General features: G+C 45.1%; 1 protein-coding gene across 2 annotated transcripts in view; it reads left to right on the plus strand.

The window, feature by feature from the left end:
• The window catches only part of GOLGA1 (golgin A1), a 491,231-nt gene that overhangs the window by 331,211 nt on the left and 139,620 nt on the right, over positions 1–20,400 (plus strand). For both annotated transcript variants that reach the window (XM_086920926.1, XM_086920927.1), the window contains one exon: positions 9,502–9,591. In XM_086920926.1, the coding sequence (XP_086777052.1) occupies positions 9,502–9,591 (90 nt within the window). The remainder of the gene's footprint in view (positions 1–9,501; positions 9,592–20,400) is intronic.

Genomic DNA, 20,400 nt, shown 5'->3' on the forward strand with positions numbered 1-20,400 from the left:
TTCATCCAAACCTCCTTTGCTTTCTGTCCATCCGGACAAGGTTGTGTTGCGGACTAGACCCTCTTTCCTGCCCAAGGTTGTCACGGCCTTCCACATCGGGCAGTCTATCACCTTGCCCACCTTCTTTCCGCCTCCGCATCCCTCGAAGGAGGAAGAGCGGCTCCACCGTCTGGACCCAAAACGTGCGCTCTCGTTTTATCTGGATCGCACTCGCCAGTTCCAGGTGGATGACCAACTCTTTGTTGGTTACGTGGGCGCTAAGAAGGGATAGGCGTGCACAAGCGGACCATCTCTCGGTGGGTCGTCTTGTGTATCAAGGCTTGTTACTCCTTGGCGAAGAAGGAGCCTCCTGTTGGGCTGAGGGCCCATTCCACTCGGGCCACGGCGGCTACCACTGCCCTGGGCCGGGGTGTCCTCTTGCAGGACATCTGTCAGGCAGCTATGTGGACATCGCTGCACACGTTTGCGAGACACTACTGCCTGGACAGCCAAGTCCGGAGGGATGGCTTCTTTGGCCGTTCCGTCCTCCAGGACTTTCTGGTGTGATTATTGGTTCGCAGACCCACCTCCGGGGTTGGTATTGCTGGGGTATCTATTCTAAGGTAAGGAATCTAATACTAACCTGTTTCTTTCAGATGCACAAGTTACTTACCTTCGGTAACGATATATCTGTAAGAAACAGTAGTTAGTATTAGATTCCTTACCGCCCCACCCATCCTCCCCGTTCTGCGGACCGATATCTAGGGTTAAGGTCATCCCCTTTCAGGACCCTAGTTTCAATGGCACCAGTGTTGGTTTTTAACATGGCTCTGCGTTTTTGGCGCGGAACAGCTGTGTCTAAGAACTGACGTCAGCGCGCGGAGGCGGCATCTAAGTACTTCGACGACGTCATCACCGACGACGGACGAGGAGCCACAGACGACGCCAACCGACGCGCAAGGGAACTGCTACGCAAAATTTTCCGGATCCAGTCTGACGCCTGGGGATATTCTAAGGTAAGGAATCTAATACTAACTACTGTTTCTTACAGATATATCGTTACCGAAGGTAAGTAACTTGTGCAGCAGGGAGATTGGTCTGTAATTAGCGAGCATTCAAGGGTCTGCAGAAGGTTTCTTCTGTAATGGGAGGGCAGGTGCATGTTTCCAAGCACCTGAGAAGGTTGCGGAAGCTGCAGAGGCAATCAGAATGTGCGTGATCATGGTGATGGGTTGCCATCCTCTAGAGTAGGTGTGGTGGGGGCTGGGGTCTTATGGGGCCCCTGAGTGGATGGACTTCTTGGTGGCAGCAGTCTCTTCTGGGGTGATGACGGGCCATGTGATTGGTTCTTTTGGCTAAGGACGGGAGGCATTTGACTATGTCTGTCAGGTACGTTAGCGGGTTAAAGTTGCTGTAAATGGCGGTGATTTTGCTGCTCAAGATTTGAGAGAGATTGTTGCCCGGCTAGCTTGACTCCAGTGGTGTGGAGTGCCTGGGACCCACGTCTGGGCATCCCCAGCGCACTTAGGGCGGAATATGCAAACACAACAGGTGATGGACCGAATGTGGATCAATGTCACACACTCACCCCAGTCCATCGTTTTCCATGGATTTGGGTCCATCACCTGTTGTTTTTGCATATTCCGCCCTAAGTGCGCTGGGGATGCCCAGACGTGGGTCCCAGGCACTCCACACCACTGGAGTCAAGCTAGCCGGGCTGATGAGAGGTGTTACCTCGAAACCGGTCCGGTCCTCGGATGCTTGATTCCGTTCTGGGAAGGACATGGCTTTTGTAGTTCGGACTGAACTGTTCCCATGGGGCACAGGGTCAGAGCTGATTTGCATATCGCCATTGTCTAACCTAGGGTGGTGTGGAGTGCAAAAAACGACGGATTTGGGCCCAGATCTTTGGACTGGGGTGAGTGTGTGACATTGATCCACATTCGGTCCATCACCTGTTGTTTTTCCAGTAGTTTTCAATGGCATTTCATCAGTTTGAGTTCCCTCATGTATTGCCTGGGGTCTGGATCTTGTTGTAGTGTTTAGGTTGGGGGGCGGGATGGGGCAGAGTCGGTGCAGGAAGTGAATCAATTTTTGAAATTCTTGATGGCTTTGGGGAGGGATGTTAAGAGCGGTGTTCCACCCCTTGTCAATGATGCTGCTCCAATTACATCAGGCTGGTCTGGTGGTGCGTGTGCATTGGACTTGACGAGGGCGTGGTCTGACCAGGAGACCGGTGTGGGCTCATCTACTTTGTAGTTGACAAAGTTAGTTAAAATAGGGTCCAAAATGCATCCGCGATGTGTATATGTCCCTTTACTTTTTGGGTGAGACCAAGGCTTCCAATTTGTCTGAAGAGTGCACTTGATTTGGGTTCAGCTTGGTTTTCCAGGTTGAAGTTCAGGTCTCAGGGTAGGATGTAAATGCTATCTTCGGGGGTGAGTGGTGCGACAAAGTCTGTGATGATTGCTGTGAAGTTGGTGCAGCTTTAGGTTGTCTGTAGATCAAAATGCTGCTTAAGGTGAAATTGGCTGTGAGGTGATGCTTGAATGACAGGTGTTCCATGTTGGAGATGGCGTGTCCATGGATGTGGTGCAGCTGATGGTGTTCTTGTGGATGATGGCGATTCTGCCTCTGGGCTTTTGGAAGTCTGTCTTGCTTGGTAATCTTGGATCCTGCATGGCTTGGACAGTGCCAGGTGCCAATGCAGGTTTCAGCCAATTTTCCATGAGGAGTCGTAGGTCAGGGGCATTGTTGTGCAGCAAGTCCCAGATCTCTGTGCCATGTTTGGTGAGTAAGCAGGTGTTGAGGAGCATGCATGCAAGTGTGGAGTATTGTGTGGGAGGTTGTAGGCATGTGTGAGTGCAAGAGAATGGGGTATTGAGTGCTGTCAATGTGGCAAGTGTTCAGTGTGGGTAAGTGCATAACCACTTGCAGGGAGTGCAGGAGAATGCTCCCTCAGCGTGGTAGCGGCAGGAAGGGTGCAGACCAGGGTTCCTGATGCTGAGCGCAGTCCAGGGGCAGAAGTGGGGGGGAGACCGGCTTGCCTTTGCGCCCCACACTTAGGCCGACATTAAGCAGTTCCTTGGAGGGGAGAAGAGTGATGTTACTTCCTGTTCAGGTGGATGATGGAAATGAGTCATCTTGGAACCAGCCATGCCGAGACGCCGAAACTGACGACGGTCATCACAGCACTGTACCCACCTAGAACAAATACAACCAGGGACGGGTAGCTCTTTGAAATATCAGAACTACTTTTTCGGACAAGACCAACAAAGTCCACGATATAAAGAAAAGACAAGGGAAGAGATACTCCAAAGACTTTTAAAGAAATAGGCTGAAAAAAGAAACGACCGAAAAATACCAGTGCGATCACAGAGGGATCTTACATAAGACAACTTACCGAAAATACTCGCAGCGCCCTGAAGAAACTCCTTGGTAGGGAGTGAAACGCGTTGGCTGATCTCACTACATATTTTATTGATGTGCCCTTTCTTGCTGAACAAAGATAAATAAAGAACATTTCTCTACTTATTCTATTTGGACTCTCATTTTGGTGCGCCCCCTTGAGTATCTAAAAACTGTTTAACTGATCTGGAGAGCACAGCGACGCCAAACAGCAGCTGGTGTCGGGGTTGGCAGCACAATATCAAACTGACTTGATCATAGACCCATTGGCACTGGAGTTTAGGTGCGGCAATTTAAGGTCCGCTGCTGCTTTTTCGTACAAATGAGTCATCTTACTTGCCTTCTTTCAAAGACAGTTTTGGAAGGAAACCAGTGTCAGCCAGTTAAGCTTTATTCGATTATAAAATAATCATAAAAGCGTATTTATAAAAAAATAAAACCGCATGTTACAGAAAGATGCAAATCCACAAAATTATGGGATAAGTTATACAGTGAAAAATCTTACAGCAGGATAGTTTTTCTACACTTGAAAACAGACTTTAAAAACAACGAAACAGATAAAAATTACAAATTCTTCCCTAAGGGATTGCATGGCTTTGAATGCAGGACGGCATTGTCGCAGGCCTAGTGTTCTAAGTAGCGGGATAACCCACATTTTCCTCTGAACTGTAAAAATTTACAAAAGAATAGAACATGCATGGTGTATTGTGCTGACAAATCATCGCATGGGCAATTAGACAGCTGCCTAGACCAATCGTTAATTGCTGGAAAACTAAGCGACCTATGGACAATGCCCATCCTGAAACGTGTTAATAAAAATCTTTTAAAGTCAGTGGATACAAAAGTTAAATACGACTGCATCCTAAAAGTAGTAGGAATATTTTGGTGAGAAGAACAGAGATTTTTAATATCTATTCTTCTAATATCTAATATTTTCTAGATACTGCAAACAGCTAAGTTAAAAAACTTTCCAATTTACTTTAGTCAAGGTATTGGGATTATCAAAATATTCTTGATGTCCTAATTTACAAAAGAATTCCTTGACATACCTGCCCAATTTATATGTGATACCCCATCTAACCCACAGTAATCAGTAATCATTTGATGATTTAAAATGGTCTTCTATGAAGTCCAAATATGGTGCAAGAGGCGAATTGGTTGAATGCCAATGACATCCGCTATATAAGGTATACCTAGCTCTGTGTGGCAATTGAAAGTTGAGACACTAACCGGGACAGCAAGGCAGGTATCTAAGAAATCTGTTTTCGGCCCTCTGTAAAGATGTCACATCTACATGTCCCCAAATACCCGCTCCATAGGTCGCTATTGCGACACATTTAGACTTTTAAGTTTGAAGTAGTTCTGAGGGAGGGCATCTGCCCAAATTCTTGCTCAAATTAACCAGGGCTGCCAGTGATTTTGAGAATAAGTCTCCTTATATTAACAGCCTGTGTCCAGGTGCCAGTCCGATCAAATAAGACCCTCAAATATAAAAAGGGATTGGCTCAGTCTAGACGATTCTTCTCTAAGAAGAACAGGCCACACTTTTTGCTCTCCGGGCCACATTTTAAAATTCATGTTTTGGAGGCGTTGACTGTAAGGCCCAAGTTCGACATAAAGTTCACAAAACTAGATAATACCTTCTGGAGACTATTCGGAGTGCCGGCCATAAGCACTGCGTCATCCGCATACAGGAAGTGAGCGCTTCCCTACTGCCGGGAGGTCCTGGCACTCTTCTCTCGGAACCCGGTCTAAGTTATTAATGTACAAGGAAAAAAGAAAGGGTGTCGGGACACAGCCCTGACTTACACCTCTTCCGACAGTAAAGGAATCAGTGCACTCACCCCCTATCCCGATCGAACCTTGGCCTGATATAAAGTTGTCTCATTAATGAGACTAGGGATGGTTCCATGCCCAACCTCTCCAAAATCAGCCATAGTTTCTTATGGATGACACAGTTGAAGGCCGTGGACAAATCCACAAAGACCAGGTAGAGAGGGCCCCTTTTCTCCTTAGTATGTTTGGCAATAGTTAATTCTAAATGTAGGCACTGATCTATAGTGCCCAAGCCCTTACGGAACACATATTGTATATTACTGATGATAGAAAGATTATCTGCCCAGTCCTGCAATCTAAAAAGGAGTACTCTTCCAATTATTTTGACTGTGGAGTCTAAAAGCGAGATAGGCCGATAACACACTGAGTTGTGCCTATCCCCTTTTTAGAAATCGGAACCAGAATCGATTCAATAAGGCTGGTCGATATACTGGCATTAATGACTTTTGTTAAAATGGGTCCCCAGAAAGTAATATTATGTTTGAAAATGTCCACAGAATGCCATCAGGGCCTGGGGCATTACCACTCTTGCTCAATGCAATTGCCTCCTCAATTTCATAAAGATCTAATTGGAGATGTGAATGGTAATTTACAGTCTGGTATTCTACCCTATCCCCCACCAAGTCATTACTACTTGTTTCAGGACAGGGTACAGAATATAATTTAGAAAAGTGATCAACCCATTCGCCCTGAGAAACTGCTATCTCTATAGTTGCCCTGCCTGAATCAGCTAAAAAGGGAGCATTGAACACTTTCCAAAACGCTGAAGAATCTTTCAATTCTGACGCAGCTCTCAGGGCATTCCATGCCTCCTTTAAAAAATGTTTCCTTGCTTTTGAGGTACATCTATAAGTTCTTCTGGCTTTTATTTCTTCATAAGTTTTTAACCTTTCTATGCAGGGCAAGTTTGAGCTTGGAGGGGGCTTTAGAGCAACTAGAATCAAACCATCCTTTATTTTGAAGGGTTTTCTTGCTTGAGTTTACATGAAGGGTTTTACCAATGAAGTCTATTTCCGAAAAGCCCTCCACTATTTCCGATGCAGGATGGTCGTCTCCTAGACATTTTTTATTTGCATCAACTCGGTTAGAAGTCACCTTTCTCATAAACCACTCCGGATCCGTTTTTTTTCCCAACTCAGTGCACAGCCATTTTGTCTAACCAATGTAACATCATTAGCAAGATGAGTGGACAAAACCTTCCCTTTAACTAGTCTACGACCAACCTTGACTCCAATACTCTGCGGGAAATGATCGCTAAGGGAAATATCATGAGTTTGGAAATTTGTGACTCTGGAGGCATGTCTGGACGAAATTAGGATAAAGTGAATGGTAGAAGACAGCCCTCGTCCATTAAATGTTGGGCTGAAGGAGACCGGGGTGCTGCATAAATTATTTGCGAAGCCCATGTCTCCAGTAAATATAATATCATTTATAATATCCCCGGGTCCTGAATGATTAAAAGGAGGGCATCTAATTTCTTTGTTATAGCGCAAACCACAGGCACCAGTGTCCCAGTAGTGGCATACATTGATGTTAAAGTCTACACCCCAAATTATAAACAAATCTTTAGTGGAGGCCGCCTGGATCTTTGTAATATGAAGGGATATAGCCCCCAACACTCCTGCCAGCCCTTCATGTGGGGCATTATTATAAAAATTCACTCCAACTATACCAATTGTTCTATCCAAATCCACCCCCATTATTTGAAAGCAACGATCAGCTGCCAGTGTTACAATATTTCCTAGGTTTAAGTAATGTGCTATATAGATGCACCCCCCCCCCCCCCATTGCTCTCCCGTGCGATGATGCAACTGCGCGTACGTGAAAGGTTTTAAAACCGTTAATATGGATCGGTTCTTCTACCCAGGTCTCCTGTAAATATAGTACGTCAAACCCTGCTACAAACTCTGCCCACTGAGGATTCACAATCTTTAACTTTAGGGCAGCAATATTCCAAAACAAGACGCAACAAATACTGTCTTTAGTATTTCCCTGTACAACCCTCAGACTTATTCCAGAGGCAGCGACGGAATCAGCTTCAGGCGGAATTATTGGGCAATTGCCCAAGCTATGGGAGAAAGGGGCAGCTGCAATTCTCCTCAATTGCTCCTTCCTGGGTAGTCAATCATAAGTCTCTAACCACGAAAGAGGTGCAAACCAGTTCTCCATAGGGATTCCCTTGCTAGGTGCCTGATTGTAATTATCTAGGGTTTTACCTGGATAAGATGGCGTTCTGAACTCAGTAATGGACGAGGCCTACAGAAATAACTCGGGGTAGTGCTGTGATATGCGTGCCGACAGGGGGAAATCTATACAGGTGTCAGGGACTGTCCGGGACTATGTGGGGAACACAGTCAGGGACTTAGGCAAGGACTGGGCACTGGGTAGAAAACTTACACAAGAAGAGGAGTACATCGCTGCCCAGGATCATACAGGGAGTCAGAGGAGAAAGAGGGATCCAAAGGGAAAGCTTGTACAAGTGAACAGGATGGGTAAGACTTAGAAAGGAAGGGCACTCACAAAGCAATTTAGCATTCAGAATAATTACACCCAGGACGAATGTGCAAGACATATATATGAAACAACATTAACAATAAAGGGGGAGAACAAAACACAAGCACAATAGACAAGGAGGTAGTAAGGAGGAGTGCTTAACAGGAAAGAAAGGAAATCATTGGGCACACTTGGCAGAAAGCAGGTAACAAACATCAAGGTAACAGAAGTCAGGCAGCAGAATAGAAAGACCGAAAACCAGAACTGGAACCAAGGAATTGGGAAGAAAATCAGGGTCTGTAAAAGGATATTCAGAAGGGGTGGCTACAAGGGTATACTAGAATAGTGCAGGTTAAGGAATCAAGAAAACAAAATAGCATAGAAGGAAGTGCTAGGGCAGGAACAAGAAGTAAGCTAAGGCTCAAGAGTCAAGGTAGCCCTGCAGGCAGTGCGTGTTCAGGAACTGGGAATTACTTAAGCTTGAGGAGTCAAGGTAGCACTGCAGGCAGTGCAGGTTCAGGAACAGGGAAGTACTAAAGCTTGAGGAGACAAGGTAGCACTGCAGGCAGTGCTGGTTCAGGAACAGGGAAATTACTTTAGCTCAGGAGTCAAGGTAGCACTACTGGAGTGCTAGTTCAAGAAACAGGACATAGCTACAGCTCAGGAGTCAAGAGAGCACTGCAAGCGGTGCAAAACAGGAACAATAAAAAGCTGAAGCCCAGGAACAGGAACAAAGAATAACTATAGCTCTGGAACTCAGGAAGCAAGAGCACTGCAGGCAGTGCTAATTCAGGTACAAGGAATAGCTATAGCTCAGGAACTCAGGAAACAAGGTAGCACAGCAAGCAAGTGTACACGAGAGACGATGACCGGGAACTAACAGAGGAGGGATACCATACCACGGCACACCGCTACAGAGGAAACGTACCCGTTTTCTGAAAGCATTTCTACAGATGGATCCCCTCCCGGCTACCACCTGACACGCACCCGTACTCAGAGTGCTAATACTTGGAGACTTTCACCTAAATAATAAGGCGGAATTTAGCGAAAATAAGTGCTTCTTGCACGTGACTCTACTGGATATACCCTTCCAAATCAGTCACAAATCTGATTCTTAGTAACATAGTGTCTCTCTCTCATCTACCCACATATAACGCAACCACGAGGTCCAGACTAGACTCAACCCACAACTTTTGAGTTGAGCTTTAAGCCCTGAAGAGTCGTGTTGACTCAACTGTGCACGACGAAACACGTGTCGGCTAACTGTGACATTCCTCAAGTCTGGAGACAATAAACTATCATCTTGCTGTGACAAGAGACACACAAAAGAATCTGCTTCTGTTCATTGATTCTCATCAGTCATTGTACTTTATCTGTGATACCTTATTGTAGTTGCGAGAGCATAGCTTTGTAATTCCCCAGGAAGAAAGATGGAGAATCTGAAACAGTATTGAATCACTTCAGGAGGCCCATCTCCCATCTGCTAGACTCACCACATGTGTCAGAGTTTTTACTGTCTGAAACATTCACCGATAGATTGCAAAACCTACTTGCTTCTAACTTTCAGAAATAACAAATATTTCAAGTTGGTACATTTCTTGGATGCCCTGCATCAAATCTGTGATTTGTTTCCAAATCTGTGATTTGATTCCTTCAGAACAATTTCAAGTGCTTTATTCTGAAGCTGTCATGCATTTTGTGATACCTATGGGTAGATAACCGTATATTTATTTCAGTATTTCAACTGTTATAAATGATTCTTATGCTACTTCTGCTGGTTTTCAGGAGGAGTTAAGTAGCAGAGAAACTGTCAGTGTTGAAATTGCCAAAGCTCTTGAAGAAGTTCGGAAACGGAGGGAAGAATTGCAGCGGCAGGTTTGTCATATATAATTTATTTGAAGTTGCATTTTGATAGCCTGTGCAATATTTTCAAGCCCTAAAAAGAAGTTGTTTCATTCTTTATTATTTCAAGCACTTTCTTCTTCTTCTCCTTCTCCTAATGTTGAGACTTATAATAGCGGAACCGTACTTGAAAACTGAATACGTTTACACACAATAGGTAATCGTACAGAGAAACTAAGAAAATGATGTATGATCCCCGTTCGCAAACCAGTGATGTGTTGCAAACCCACTTGTTTGTGAATTAGTGCTATGTGCCTATGCATTAATAGGGCACATAGCAAATTTCCCCCTTCATTTGTTGGGGAGGGGGTTCGCAAAACGATCTGCATAAGTAATTAAGTGGTTAGCTGCAAATGAATGTTTGGAAATCTGCAACGAGAGGCGATATGCATTTGCATTCCCGAACGGGTACCATGCTGATCTAGATAATACATGCTTGCATGGATGCCTTTCCTGTCCCCTAGGCAACGTAAATAAACAAAGTAGAATCCACTAGGGATCAGGAGAGGGGGCTTAATTAAAGTTTTTTCAACCCCATGAGCCAGGTATTTTTTAACATCACTTTCACCACTCCACCACTCACGTTCTATACCCCACACACCACCACACATAGTCAACACTATAAAGTGCTCCCGCATAAACGTTTGGTCGCAGCACGCCGCATTCCGTAGAGGGGTGCGAAGACCCCAATGATGGTAGAATGACACCAAGGGTCATTTTGGTGTGTGAGGGGTACTAAAACAACACTGTGTGCTCCCCACCATAGTAGGGACCACTCTCCTGATCCCTAGTGGATTCTACTTTGTTTATTTACGTTGCCCAGGGAGAATGAATCCACTATAGTCTCTCTCTCCCCTCTTGTTACAGATATTTCCTGTCCCCTAGCCACACTCTCAGAAACCTAATTGCTGGTTGCGGTTTCCAGTCATTTCCCTTTGTCCTAAGTAGGTTTTCCCTTGCCCTGGGCATAACTCATCTTTTCAGTTTGCTGTGCTTTGGCCATCACTCTTGGCAACTGGGAACAGATGCTGGGCTGAGACCAATGCACATCACACTTGGAACAAGTCATAACTGGTGAGACCTGTGACCTCAAGTTTAGAAGCTCATGAAATCAGGCCGATTTGACCTTCAGCAAGAACAAATGGTCCTCCTAGATAGGAGAACCCCACAAACAGTTTAAAAGTTTCAGACTTCTTATTGGCACTGGGGCCCAGCTTTCACCACCAGAGGGGTGTAAGTACTAGATGCCTAAGTGTATTTGATTCATTGTTTTTCTTGTGAACAGAGGGGTTGCCTGCACAATGGTGTTGAACAAGCTTACTCCAGTATTGGAACTTTCATAGATCCCCATGCTTGAATCATTCCCCGTCGTCAAGATAGGAGTCCCCGGTAAATCAAATCAAAAACTAGGCCTAGGCCCATCCTAGTTTTGTAACATATCCACCTCTTTTTGTAAAAGAGACCAAATAAAATCAACAACCAATCAGATTACCCTCACCCTGTAGAACCTTTTTGAGAGAACCTCAGACCCTCAGATTTTCTACCACACATTGTGCTAGGGAGTCTCCACTGAGCTCTGCTCAGTTGTTTTTTCCTCTTACTTCTTTTACGAGAGATTTTTCAAGAGCTTTTCTTCATCTTGGTTCTTCATCTTCATTCAACATGTTTGACGAGGAGAAAGGCCTTTTTAGAGCTTGTGCCACCTGCTCTAAAAAAAGGCTATATGTAGATGACCCTCACAAGGACTGCATCTATTGCCTATATCCAGATCATAAGGCAAAGGATTGCAAGATATGCCGTACTTTTTTCAAGGAAGACCTTGAGGGACCATGAGGGCTGTCTTCTAACTTGGCTCCAGAAGTTGAAATCCAGGAGGGAGCCAGTTTCCAGTGACGACAGTGATGGGTCATCAGCTGCGTCTTCGAGAAGATTTCTAAAAAGGGTGAGATCAGACCCCTCTTATTCTGAAGACCGTCCTGGGAAAGCCTCTAAAAAGACCTCTCTGGGGTCAGACAGGCAAAGTCCAGTCAAATCTCCACACCAAGGTGTAAAGGAGAGGGAAGGACTTCCTACCGGGGAATCTGCAGTGAGAAAATCGAGCTCTGTTCCTCCTTCTTCCCCTTCTCACAGAAAAAAGGACTTTAAAAAGCCCTCTTCTGTTCCATCTGAGGATAAATCTGTGAAGAAAACTGCACCGTCGACGCAGCTGATGAGAGCGCTGACGAAGAAATCATCATCTTCGTCGACACGTAGTGAGAAGGTAAAGTCTCCTTCTTTGACTTCGACGGCAGGATCGTCGAAGGAAGTCTCCGTATATTTATCGTCGACGGTATTGAATTCTGATGCGGTTGCATCAGTCATGGGGAAAATGACGTCGACGGTATCGTCGACGACTTCAACGACGACGAGGATGTCGACGACTGTGATTCCGACGACTATGTCGGCTTCAACGTCGACAGTCATGACTATAGTATCGTGGAAGGGACCGTCGATGACAGCTTCTACATTGTCGACGACACTGTCGATGACCTTGTGGACGACGGATATAATTTCTACTTTTACCATCAGAAAGCGGCACATTACTCCGGAGATCACGTCTCCAAGCAAAGAGACTCCTCTTCCGCCCACCCACCTTCTAAAGGAGGAAGATTCGGATGATGAAGGTCCGTATGGCTATGCTCATAGCCATTCTGATCTACACATTAAGTGCCAGGATTTGGACTCTGAAGAAAGCTATGATGACCAACAGAAGTATGATCCTCCTCAAGACTATCATGGGGGTTATCAGGAGGAAATGATCTGTATGCCATCCTCCTTGATCTCGGACCTATTATGCATGCTCTCTGACTAGAAAAAGAGATTTCCAACACCATCTCCGGTTTAGGAGCTTGTTTCAGTTCCTGCTCTTCCACCAGCGGGCACTTCCAAGCCTCGGCTACCACCACTTCCACTGCAGTTAATAGTGGATCAACCACCTTCAGTTACTCCAGTCCAGTATGGCACCTCGGATGAGGACCAGGGTCAGGCTGACCTTCCGGATCCGGATAGAGAATGGGGTAGCTACATTATCCCTACTCCTGCTTCCCTTTCTTCGGTGCCAGTAGATTCTCCACCTGGGGATATTGGGGGTTTCCATAATTTGTTGGAAAGAGCGGCAAAAAGGTTTGAGTTGCCTATGCCATCGGTGCAGTCCGAATGTTTCCTGTACAATTTTAAAGAGCCTTTTAGAAGATCAGTCAGGTCAATCCCTATATTTGGTCATGTTTGGGAAGAGGGGCTCAAGGTGATGAAGACCACTTCTAGGTAGTCCTGGTGCTTCCTCGTTTGGAAAAGAAATACAAGGCTCCAGAGGACAGCCCGGCTTGCCTGGTGAGCCAGCCAGAACCGGTCTCAGTTGTTTCCCAGGCGGCACTGAGGAAATCAAGAAATCCAGCGGCACCTTTGACAACGCCCCCAGATAAAGAAGGCAGACGCCGGGACAATGCTGGCAAAAGGTTCTCTTCAATGTCCAGCCTTCTTGTCAAAGCAGCTAATGCCTTGGCCATCTTAGGGCGCTACGCCCTACAGATGTGGTGTGACCCCTATTTAGACCAACTGCCTGAAGACAGCAAGGCCGAAGCTCAGAAGATTCTCCAAGAAGGAGAGAGAGCCTCATCGGAGGTAATCTAGTTTGCAATGGATATTTCACCTACTGTGTTCCGTTCCATGCCTGGAGCCGCAGTCCTGCATCGCCAAGGATGGCTCTGTGCCACCTTGTTCAGACCGGAAGTGCAAAACAAGATTTTAGATCTTCCCTTTGATGGTGAGGTGCTCTTCGGTAAACATATAGACTATGTGCTGCAGGACATTAAAAAAGACACAGACACTGCTTGTTCGTTAGGAATGCTGCAATACCGGGGTGCAAGAGGTAGATGTCTTCCCTCGTACAGAGGAGGATACCAGCAATACCGGTATCCTAGTATACGCCTGCCTCGCAGTCTTACCGTCTGCAATATAACCAGCGGCTGGGTCAGTCCTCTTCTTACTCAAGATCCACAAATCAAGATAGAGCAGGACCCCTGGGGAAGGATTCCTCTAGGCGCCAATAGGGGCTGCCTGGCTCTGTCTACTGTTCCTCCCGCTCATGTAACCCCTGTGGGGGGCAGGGTATCGCCCAACTTCCAGGAATGGCAACGAATAACATCGGATCGTTGGGTTCTCAATGTCATCCAATTTGGCCACACATTGGAGTTTGTCCTTCCTCATCCTACCAAGCCCCCTCGAGCCACAGCAACGCAACATCTCCATCTTCTACAGCTGGAGGTCGAACAGATGCTTTTTAAACAACAAATGGAGGAGTGCCCCCTAGGTATAAAGAGAAAGACTCTGTAACCAAAACTTAAAGTTCAATAATGCACAATGTGCCCAACCTTTTTACAGGACATAGCATGTCCTTTTAGAAGACCCCTCACTCACCAACCTAGTTGGTGGCATGCTTCATCATTGGGGTCCCACCCCGCAGGCCGAGTGCCAGCAGGGTGTGCTTCGACACCTGACTACAGTGGAGCAGGTATGTTTTCTTTTTTATATGTGCAGTGATACTAAAAGGTGATTAGTGATTTAAAAAGGGGCCAATACTACTCACTCCAAGACTTTATTCCTGAGTGATTGGACACCCTAAAGGAAAAACTGTGACACCTATGTCTAATTAGGTAGACTCCGGTGTTCAAGACATGTAGTGTTTTAAAATAGCGACGTGTGCTATGTGATTAAAATACAGGTCTACATGTTTCAACCATCTTACAATTGTGGGTTTTCGTCAGGACCAATGTAGATGACCTGGGTGGTGCGCACACGCTAAGGTGCGCCCTGCCCTCGATCATGAAAAACGGAACCACAAACTTGTGGCCCTTTACAAAATTGTGATGTCTTCTCCCCGTTCTGGAAGAAAAACCTGTGAAAAAAAGAATTGAGGAAAAAAGGGGGTTGGGATCACATAGACAATAGGCAAACATTTTTTTGTACATAAAACATAAAATGTGCTCCTAATGGCAGTGGCCGTGAAGCTGTGTCTCTATCACGGGTGCCGGTCGCCACAATGGGAGTGTAACAAAACCTGGTGGCGTTTTTATAGGGAGCCATGCCAGTGCTGCTCTAATTCAACTGTACACCTGTAATTGGCCCCCTACGGGTTTGTTAACTCCTCGTCTGGCGTTAAAATGAAGGGTTTTCTGAATGGGCGGGAGATCGCCTCAGCGGGTATTCGTAAGTGCAGTGGTAGCAAAGAATGGCCGTGATAACAATTGCGTTACAAGAAGCACACGTGTCTCACAAACACCCAGGACTCGCCACATCTTTCAATCCTGAAGGTCGGATTTCTCATTGATATTGTCAAATGTAGCGGTTATAGACCTAGATACATGTAAAACGTGTAATACTATCAGCTTACTCAGAAAGCGGCAATTGACCGCTTCATGGGCTTCCCGGTTCCAAGAGCTGTGTGCTTACGTAACCTGGTAGGTAAAAAATGAGATATGCGAACACCGAATGAGTGCCGAAGCGTAGTTGCAAATGCCACAGCAAAGCTCCGAGACGATCAAGTATTGTGGGACTTACTTGTGGCTTCTGCTCATCAATCAGGTAACCTACTTGGTTCCTATTGCGGTACGCCCCGTGGATGTAACCAGCAGCCCTTTCCAGCGCCGGAGATATACTGAAGCTCTTCGCTTTCCGGAGTGGGCGTGGTTAGGCGTGACCCGGGTCACGTGGTTGCCTGGGCCAATAGAAAGTGAGTATAGCGTTTGGGAAACACGTTTACCGGTTGCCATGGTGCCAGGGCCCCGTGTTTAAAGTGTGCGTTCCAATAAAGCTTTCAGAATTGAAGTGCCAAGCTCGTATTTTCCAGAGTGCTCCATTCCAGTTCGGGAGCGAGATGCAGGATGTAAAAGGCGAGGGATTCCTTGCACACTGATAACACCTGTATATTAATGGGTGAAGAAGGGAGAAAAACTGAATTTATTTGGTATAAGAAACTAGGTGAAGAGCCAACTTGGTGCTCCTTCACTGCAGGTATGGATGTATTGTCCCAGAACACTAGGGGAAAGTAAGGTCTAGGTTAAGGAAAGTGCAGCCAAACATAATACGTGTGGTATATCTGTTAGGGGGAGGTATCATGATCATGAATTAATGCATCGTCCCTGCAATTCTGCAGAGAGGTGATCAAAGGTCAGGGATTATAACGCAACCTCTAGCCCATGACCGAATTCCAGGGAATGTTATCATTTAAACCGGTCTTGTAGGTGGACAGCCTGTAAACCCATCTCTGTTCTTTTTCGAACAGGTGTTGTCTCATGTTGTTCCCGGGGCTGATTTGTTCAATGACGGTCCATTGTAAGTCGTCTGGGGTATGCCCGGCCGACAGATAATGTTCAGTCAATTTTGTCATAGCCTTTTTGCACCTGATGGTGCTTCTGTGCTCGCCGATTCGTTGTTTGATTTCCCTACTGGTCATACCTATGTAATGTTAATTACAGGGGCACGTTATCCTGCATACCACGTTCTCGTTATTACAGTTTGTGTGTCCTCGAATGGTCCAGGTCTTCCCTGGTTCGAGCTGGAGTGTTTTGGTATTTGTCGTTAGTGGACAGACACTGCAGTTACCACATCTGTAATGGCCAGTTACCCTAGGTAGTCCCCATGCTTTCAGCACTGATTCGCTTTCCACGGTTCTTCTGACTGGTCTGGTGTTGACCACACAGTCCTTGATGCTTCTCGCTTTCCGAAACGAGAAAAGGGGTTTCTCCCATTGCATTTTCCCTGAGTTCAAAATTGACCAATGTTTGTTTATCACCTTGGTCACTTCGTTTAACACTGTATTGCACATATACAAAAGAAAAAAAACCCGCTCCACTGTAGTCAGGTGTCGAAGCACACCCTGCTGGCACGCGGCCTGCGGGGTGGGACCCCGATGATGAAGCATGTCACCAACTAGGTTGGTGAGTGAGGGGTCTTCTAAAAGGACATGCTATGTCCTGTAAAAAGTTTGGGCACATTGTGCATTATTGATCTTTAAGTTTTGGTTACAGAGTCTTTCTCTGTTATACCTAGGGGGCACTCCTCCATTTGTTGTTTAAAATACTCGGAAGGGGACCAGGAGTACCCGCCCTACACTCATGTAGAACACCTTTTCTCTCTCTTTTGTTTTTGAATAGATAATCAGATGATTTTTAAGGAATCCTGAGGAGAGCTCAGGCTGGAGACTCCCTAGCACAACGTGCGGTAGAAAATCTGAGGGACTGAGGCTCCTCCCAGGGAACCACCACAGAAGGACAACCTTCAATGATGAACAAATTTCGCAAAAATTTGATGGCATTGGCAGAGGAGGGAGAGTCACAAAACATGTGGTACAACCATTTCGAATGATAATCAATTAGAAGAATGACATATTTCATGTCATGGGGAAGGACATCAAAAGGGCCAGAAAAATCCAACCCAACCTTTTCCCAAGGTTTAAGTGGAAAGGGGACAGGATGGAGGGGCGTACTAATGAGTTTCCATTTCTTATCCGAGAGCAAACATTCATTGCAGGAATCAATGTAAAACTTTACCTGGGACTCAATAGAAGGCCACCAATAATGCGATTTGATGAGTTGAGATGTTTTGGTTATGCCTAGATGCCCTTGATGTGCAAACTTAATGATATCGGGTCTGACATCAGAAGGCGGAACAAAAACATCATGCCTCATAATTAGATTGTCAACAAGGGAGAGTTCAGAAGAAATCATGGAGAAGGCCTTTAGCTCATTAGACAATTTTCTACTCTCAGGCCAGCCCTGAGAAATGTATTGTGCAACCAATTTCAAATTGTGATCATTTTCATAGGCTTTGGACCAAGAATCCTCCGTAATGAAAGGGCACAACTTGGTGGCGTCAAGAGTGGCAACTACACATTCAATATAACCGATTTCTTGAACATCAGAAGCAGTATTGAGTGACATGCGAGACAAACAGTCAGCACGAAAATTTTTGCCACCTGAAATGTGTTTAATATTGAAGTGAAATTCATGTAATTTGGACAAGAGTCTGACAAGTCTTGAGGAGGCTTTACCTAGGCCATCACCATTGAGAAGTTGAGTGAGAGGCTTGTGATCGGTGAATAAATCAAATTCTCTACCCCAAATGTAGTTCTTGAACTTTTCAATTGCCCAAACGCAAGCCAATGACTCCCGCTCAATGGTGCTATAGTGGGTTTCAGAATCCTTAAGTATTCTGGAAGAAAAAGCAACAGTGTGTTCCCTACCAGAAACCCACTGACCAAGGACGGCACCCAAACCAGTCAAACTGGCGTCAACCATGATGAAACACTTGGCAGAGTCTTGAAAGGGGTGCAAAGCAGGAGCACCAACAATCATGTCCTTGACATGTGAAAAAGAGGCATTGATCTCTTCAGTCCAAGCATATTTGGAACCTTTGCGAAGCAAAGAGTGAAGGGGTTCAACAATTTGGGCATAGCCTTTTACGAAACGGGCGTAATACTCCGCTAAACCCAAAAAGGAGCGGAGGGCATCCTTGTCTTTGGGAGGAGAAGCCTGAGAAATAGCCTCAATGAGGGAGGACTTGGGTTTTATGCCTTCAGGAGTCAAAGTGTGACCTAAGTATTCCAGGGATTGAGAACCAAATTTGCATTTGTCAGCCCTGACAGTCATGCCAGTTTCATTAAGCTTGCTCAAAACAGAAGAGAGATGAGATAAATGAGAATTCCAATCAGGAGAAAAACCAAAATGTCATCCTGATAGGCCTGCACCCCAGGAACAGACTCGAAGAGATGATCCATAATTTTTTGGAAAACACTAGCTGCGCTAGCAAGTCCAAATGGAAGTTTCAAATATTTAAAAACACCAAATGGGGTGACAAAAGTGGTGAGGTCCTGAGAAGATTCGGTAAGGGGTACCTGATGGTATGCGGAGCGTAAATCAATAAGAGAAAAATATTTGGCACCACCTAGGTTGGCAAGTAGGTCGTGAATTTTGGGAAGGGGGTGGCAATCAACCAAAATTTTTTTGTTTAGGGTGCGAAGGTCGGCACATAGCCTAACCTCACCGTTCTTTTTGCGAACGATAACAATGGGTGAAACCCATTCGGAAGAATCCGAAGATGCAATGATACCATCCTTTTTGAGAGAGGTGAGCACAGATTTAAGCTCATCCCTGGCACTGATGGGGACAGGGCGGACTTTATGAACAATGGGTTGGGCAGAGGCTTTAAGCTTGATCTCATGTTTAAAACCTTTGACGGTGCCTGGTTGGTTGGAAAAAACATTGGGGAATCTGTCCAAAATTTGTTTGATGTCTGACTCATGATTATCAGTGAGAAGACAAACTGAAACAAAAGGTGGAACGGGGGAATAACCTTCAGTAGGATCACCAACTCTAATGGGATCATCCGAACCAGGAACTAGGTAAATACCCATTTTGGCGAGATCTTGCCAGCCAACTATATTGGGACCCTTGGTTGCAATATACATTTTTGTAATGATAGATCTCCCAAAACACTCAAGCCTATAGTTGAAGTAGCCAAGCATAATAATATCAGACTCATTAAATGCTTTAGGACTAAGGTCAGATTTGAGCAAAGAAATGGAATTGTTCCATTTTTCAAGAAAGAACGCTTCATTGAGAATGGTTATCGGAGATCCAGAATCTGCCATGACTGTAACTTCAATGTTACCAAACAGTGCAGAGCAGTATGGACCTTTGACCAAATTAGAGGTGTCAATGAAATTGCAATGGATAGATACAACCATGTCTTGAAATTCGTCAATGCAATCATCCAAATCAGGACATACAATACTATTTACAGAAGGTCTGGACGACCTTTTGACAGATTTGCGCATACCTTGGAAATGTCCTAATTTTTTACATAAAACACACCTTTTTCCTGAAGCAGGACAAGAGGGGTTGTTGCCAATATGGGACTTAGAACCACACCTGTAACAATAAGGGTTAGGGTTAGGTTTTTTTTTAAAAGGTCTAACAGACCTATTAGTGTTAACTAAACTAATAGAAGTGGCATTGTCATATGAAGAAGAATGAAGAGAAGAATGAGCTTGGTCTTTTTGCAGCGCGTTAGAAGTAGTGATGGATCTTTCGATGCTCTTGGCAATGTCAATAGTTTCTTGAAGTGTAGGCTTCTTGCAGCTCAAAAGGCGTTGTTGAATCTTTTTGGAGAAACAAGCAAAAACGAATTGATCTCGAATGTAAATGTCGGGATTAGATTCAAATTCGCAAGTAGACGCCAAGATTCTTAACTGAGCAATGTACTCCTCAATGGATTCATCTTCTCGCTGTCTCCTTTTAAAGAAGTTATGTCTCTCAAGCATTTCATTAGGTTCTTCACCATAATGTCTTGCGAGGCGAGATAAGGCTTCCTTATACTCATCCCAATTATCACCAGCATCCCCAGTGGGAGGAGAAGATCTTGGAAGGTTTTCAAAAGTATGTTGTGCAGCAACTCCCAAGCAACCATATAAAATAGCAACTTTCCTCTCAGGAGTGAACTTGACTGCATCAATTGCTACAATATGGTTGGCAAAAGCTCTAACCCATTGACGCCAAGGAATAGTAGGTTTTCCAGGGAGTTGAAGAAAAGGTGGGGGTTGAGCAAATTGCTGAGAAGAAGCCATTTAAATAAAATGAAAAGTATCACAGTTATGGTTGTAAATGAAAAAAAATAAAAGTAGTTAAACGTGCTCAAGAAATAATATGCATGAATTGAAGCTTATAATGACAGTTGAAATGCAGGCAG

Source organism: Lissotriton vulgaris, chromosome 5, assembly GCF_964263255.1.
Source record: "Lissotriton vulgaris chromosome 5, aLisVul1.2, whole genome shotgun sequence".
NCBI classification, from domain to species: Eukaryota; Metazoa; Chordata; class Amphibia; order Caudata; family Salamandridae; genus Lissotriton; species Lissotriton vulgaris.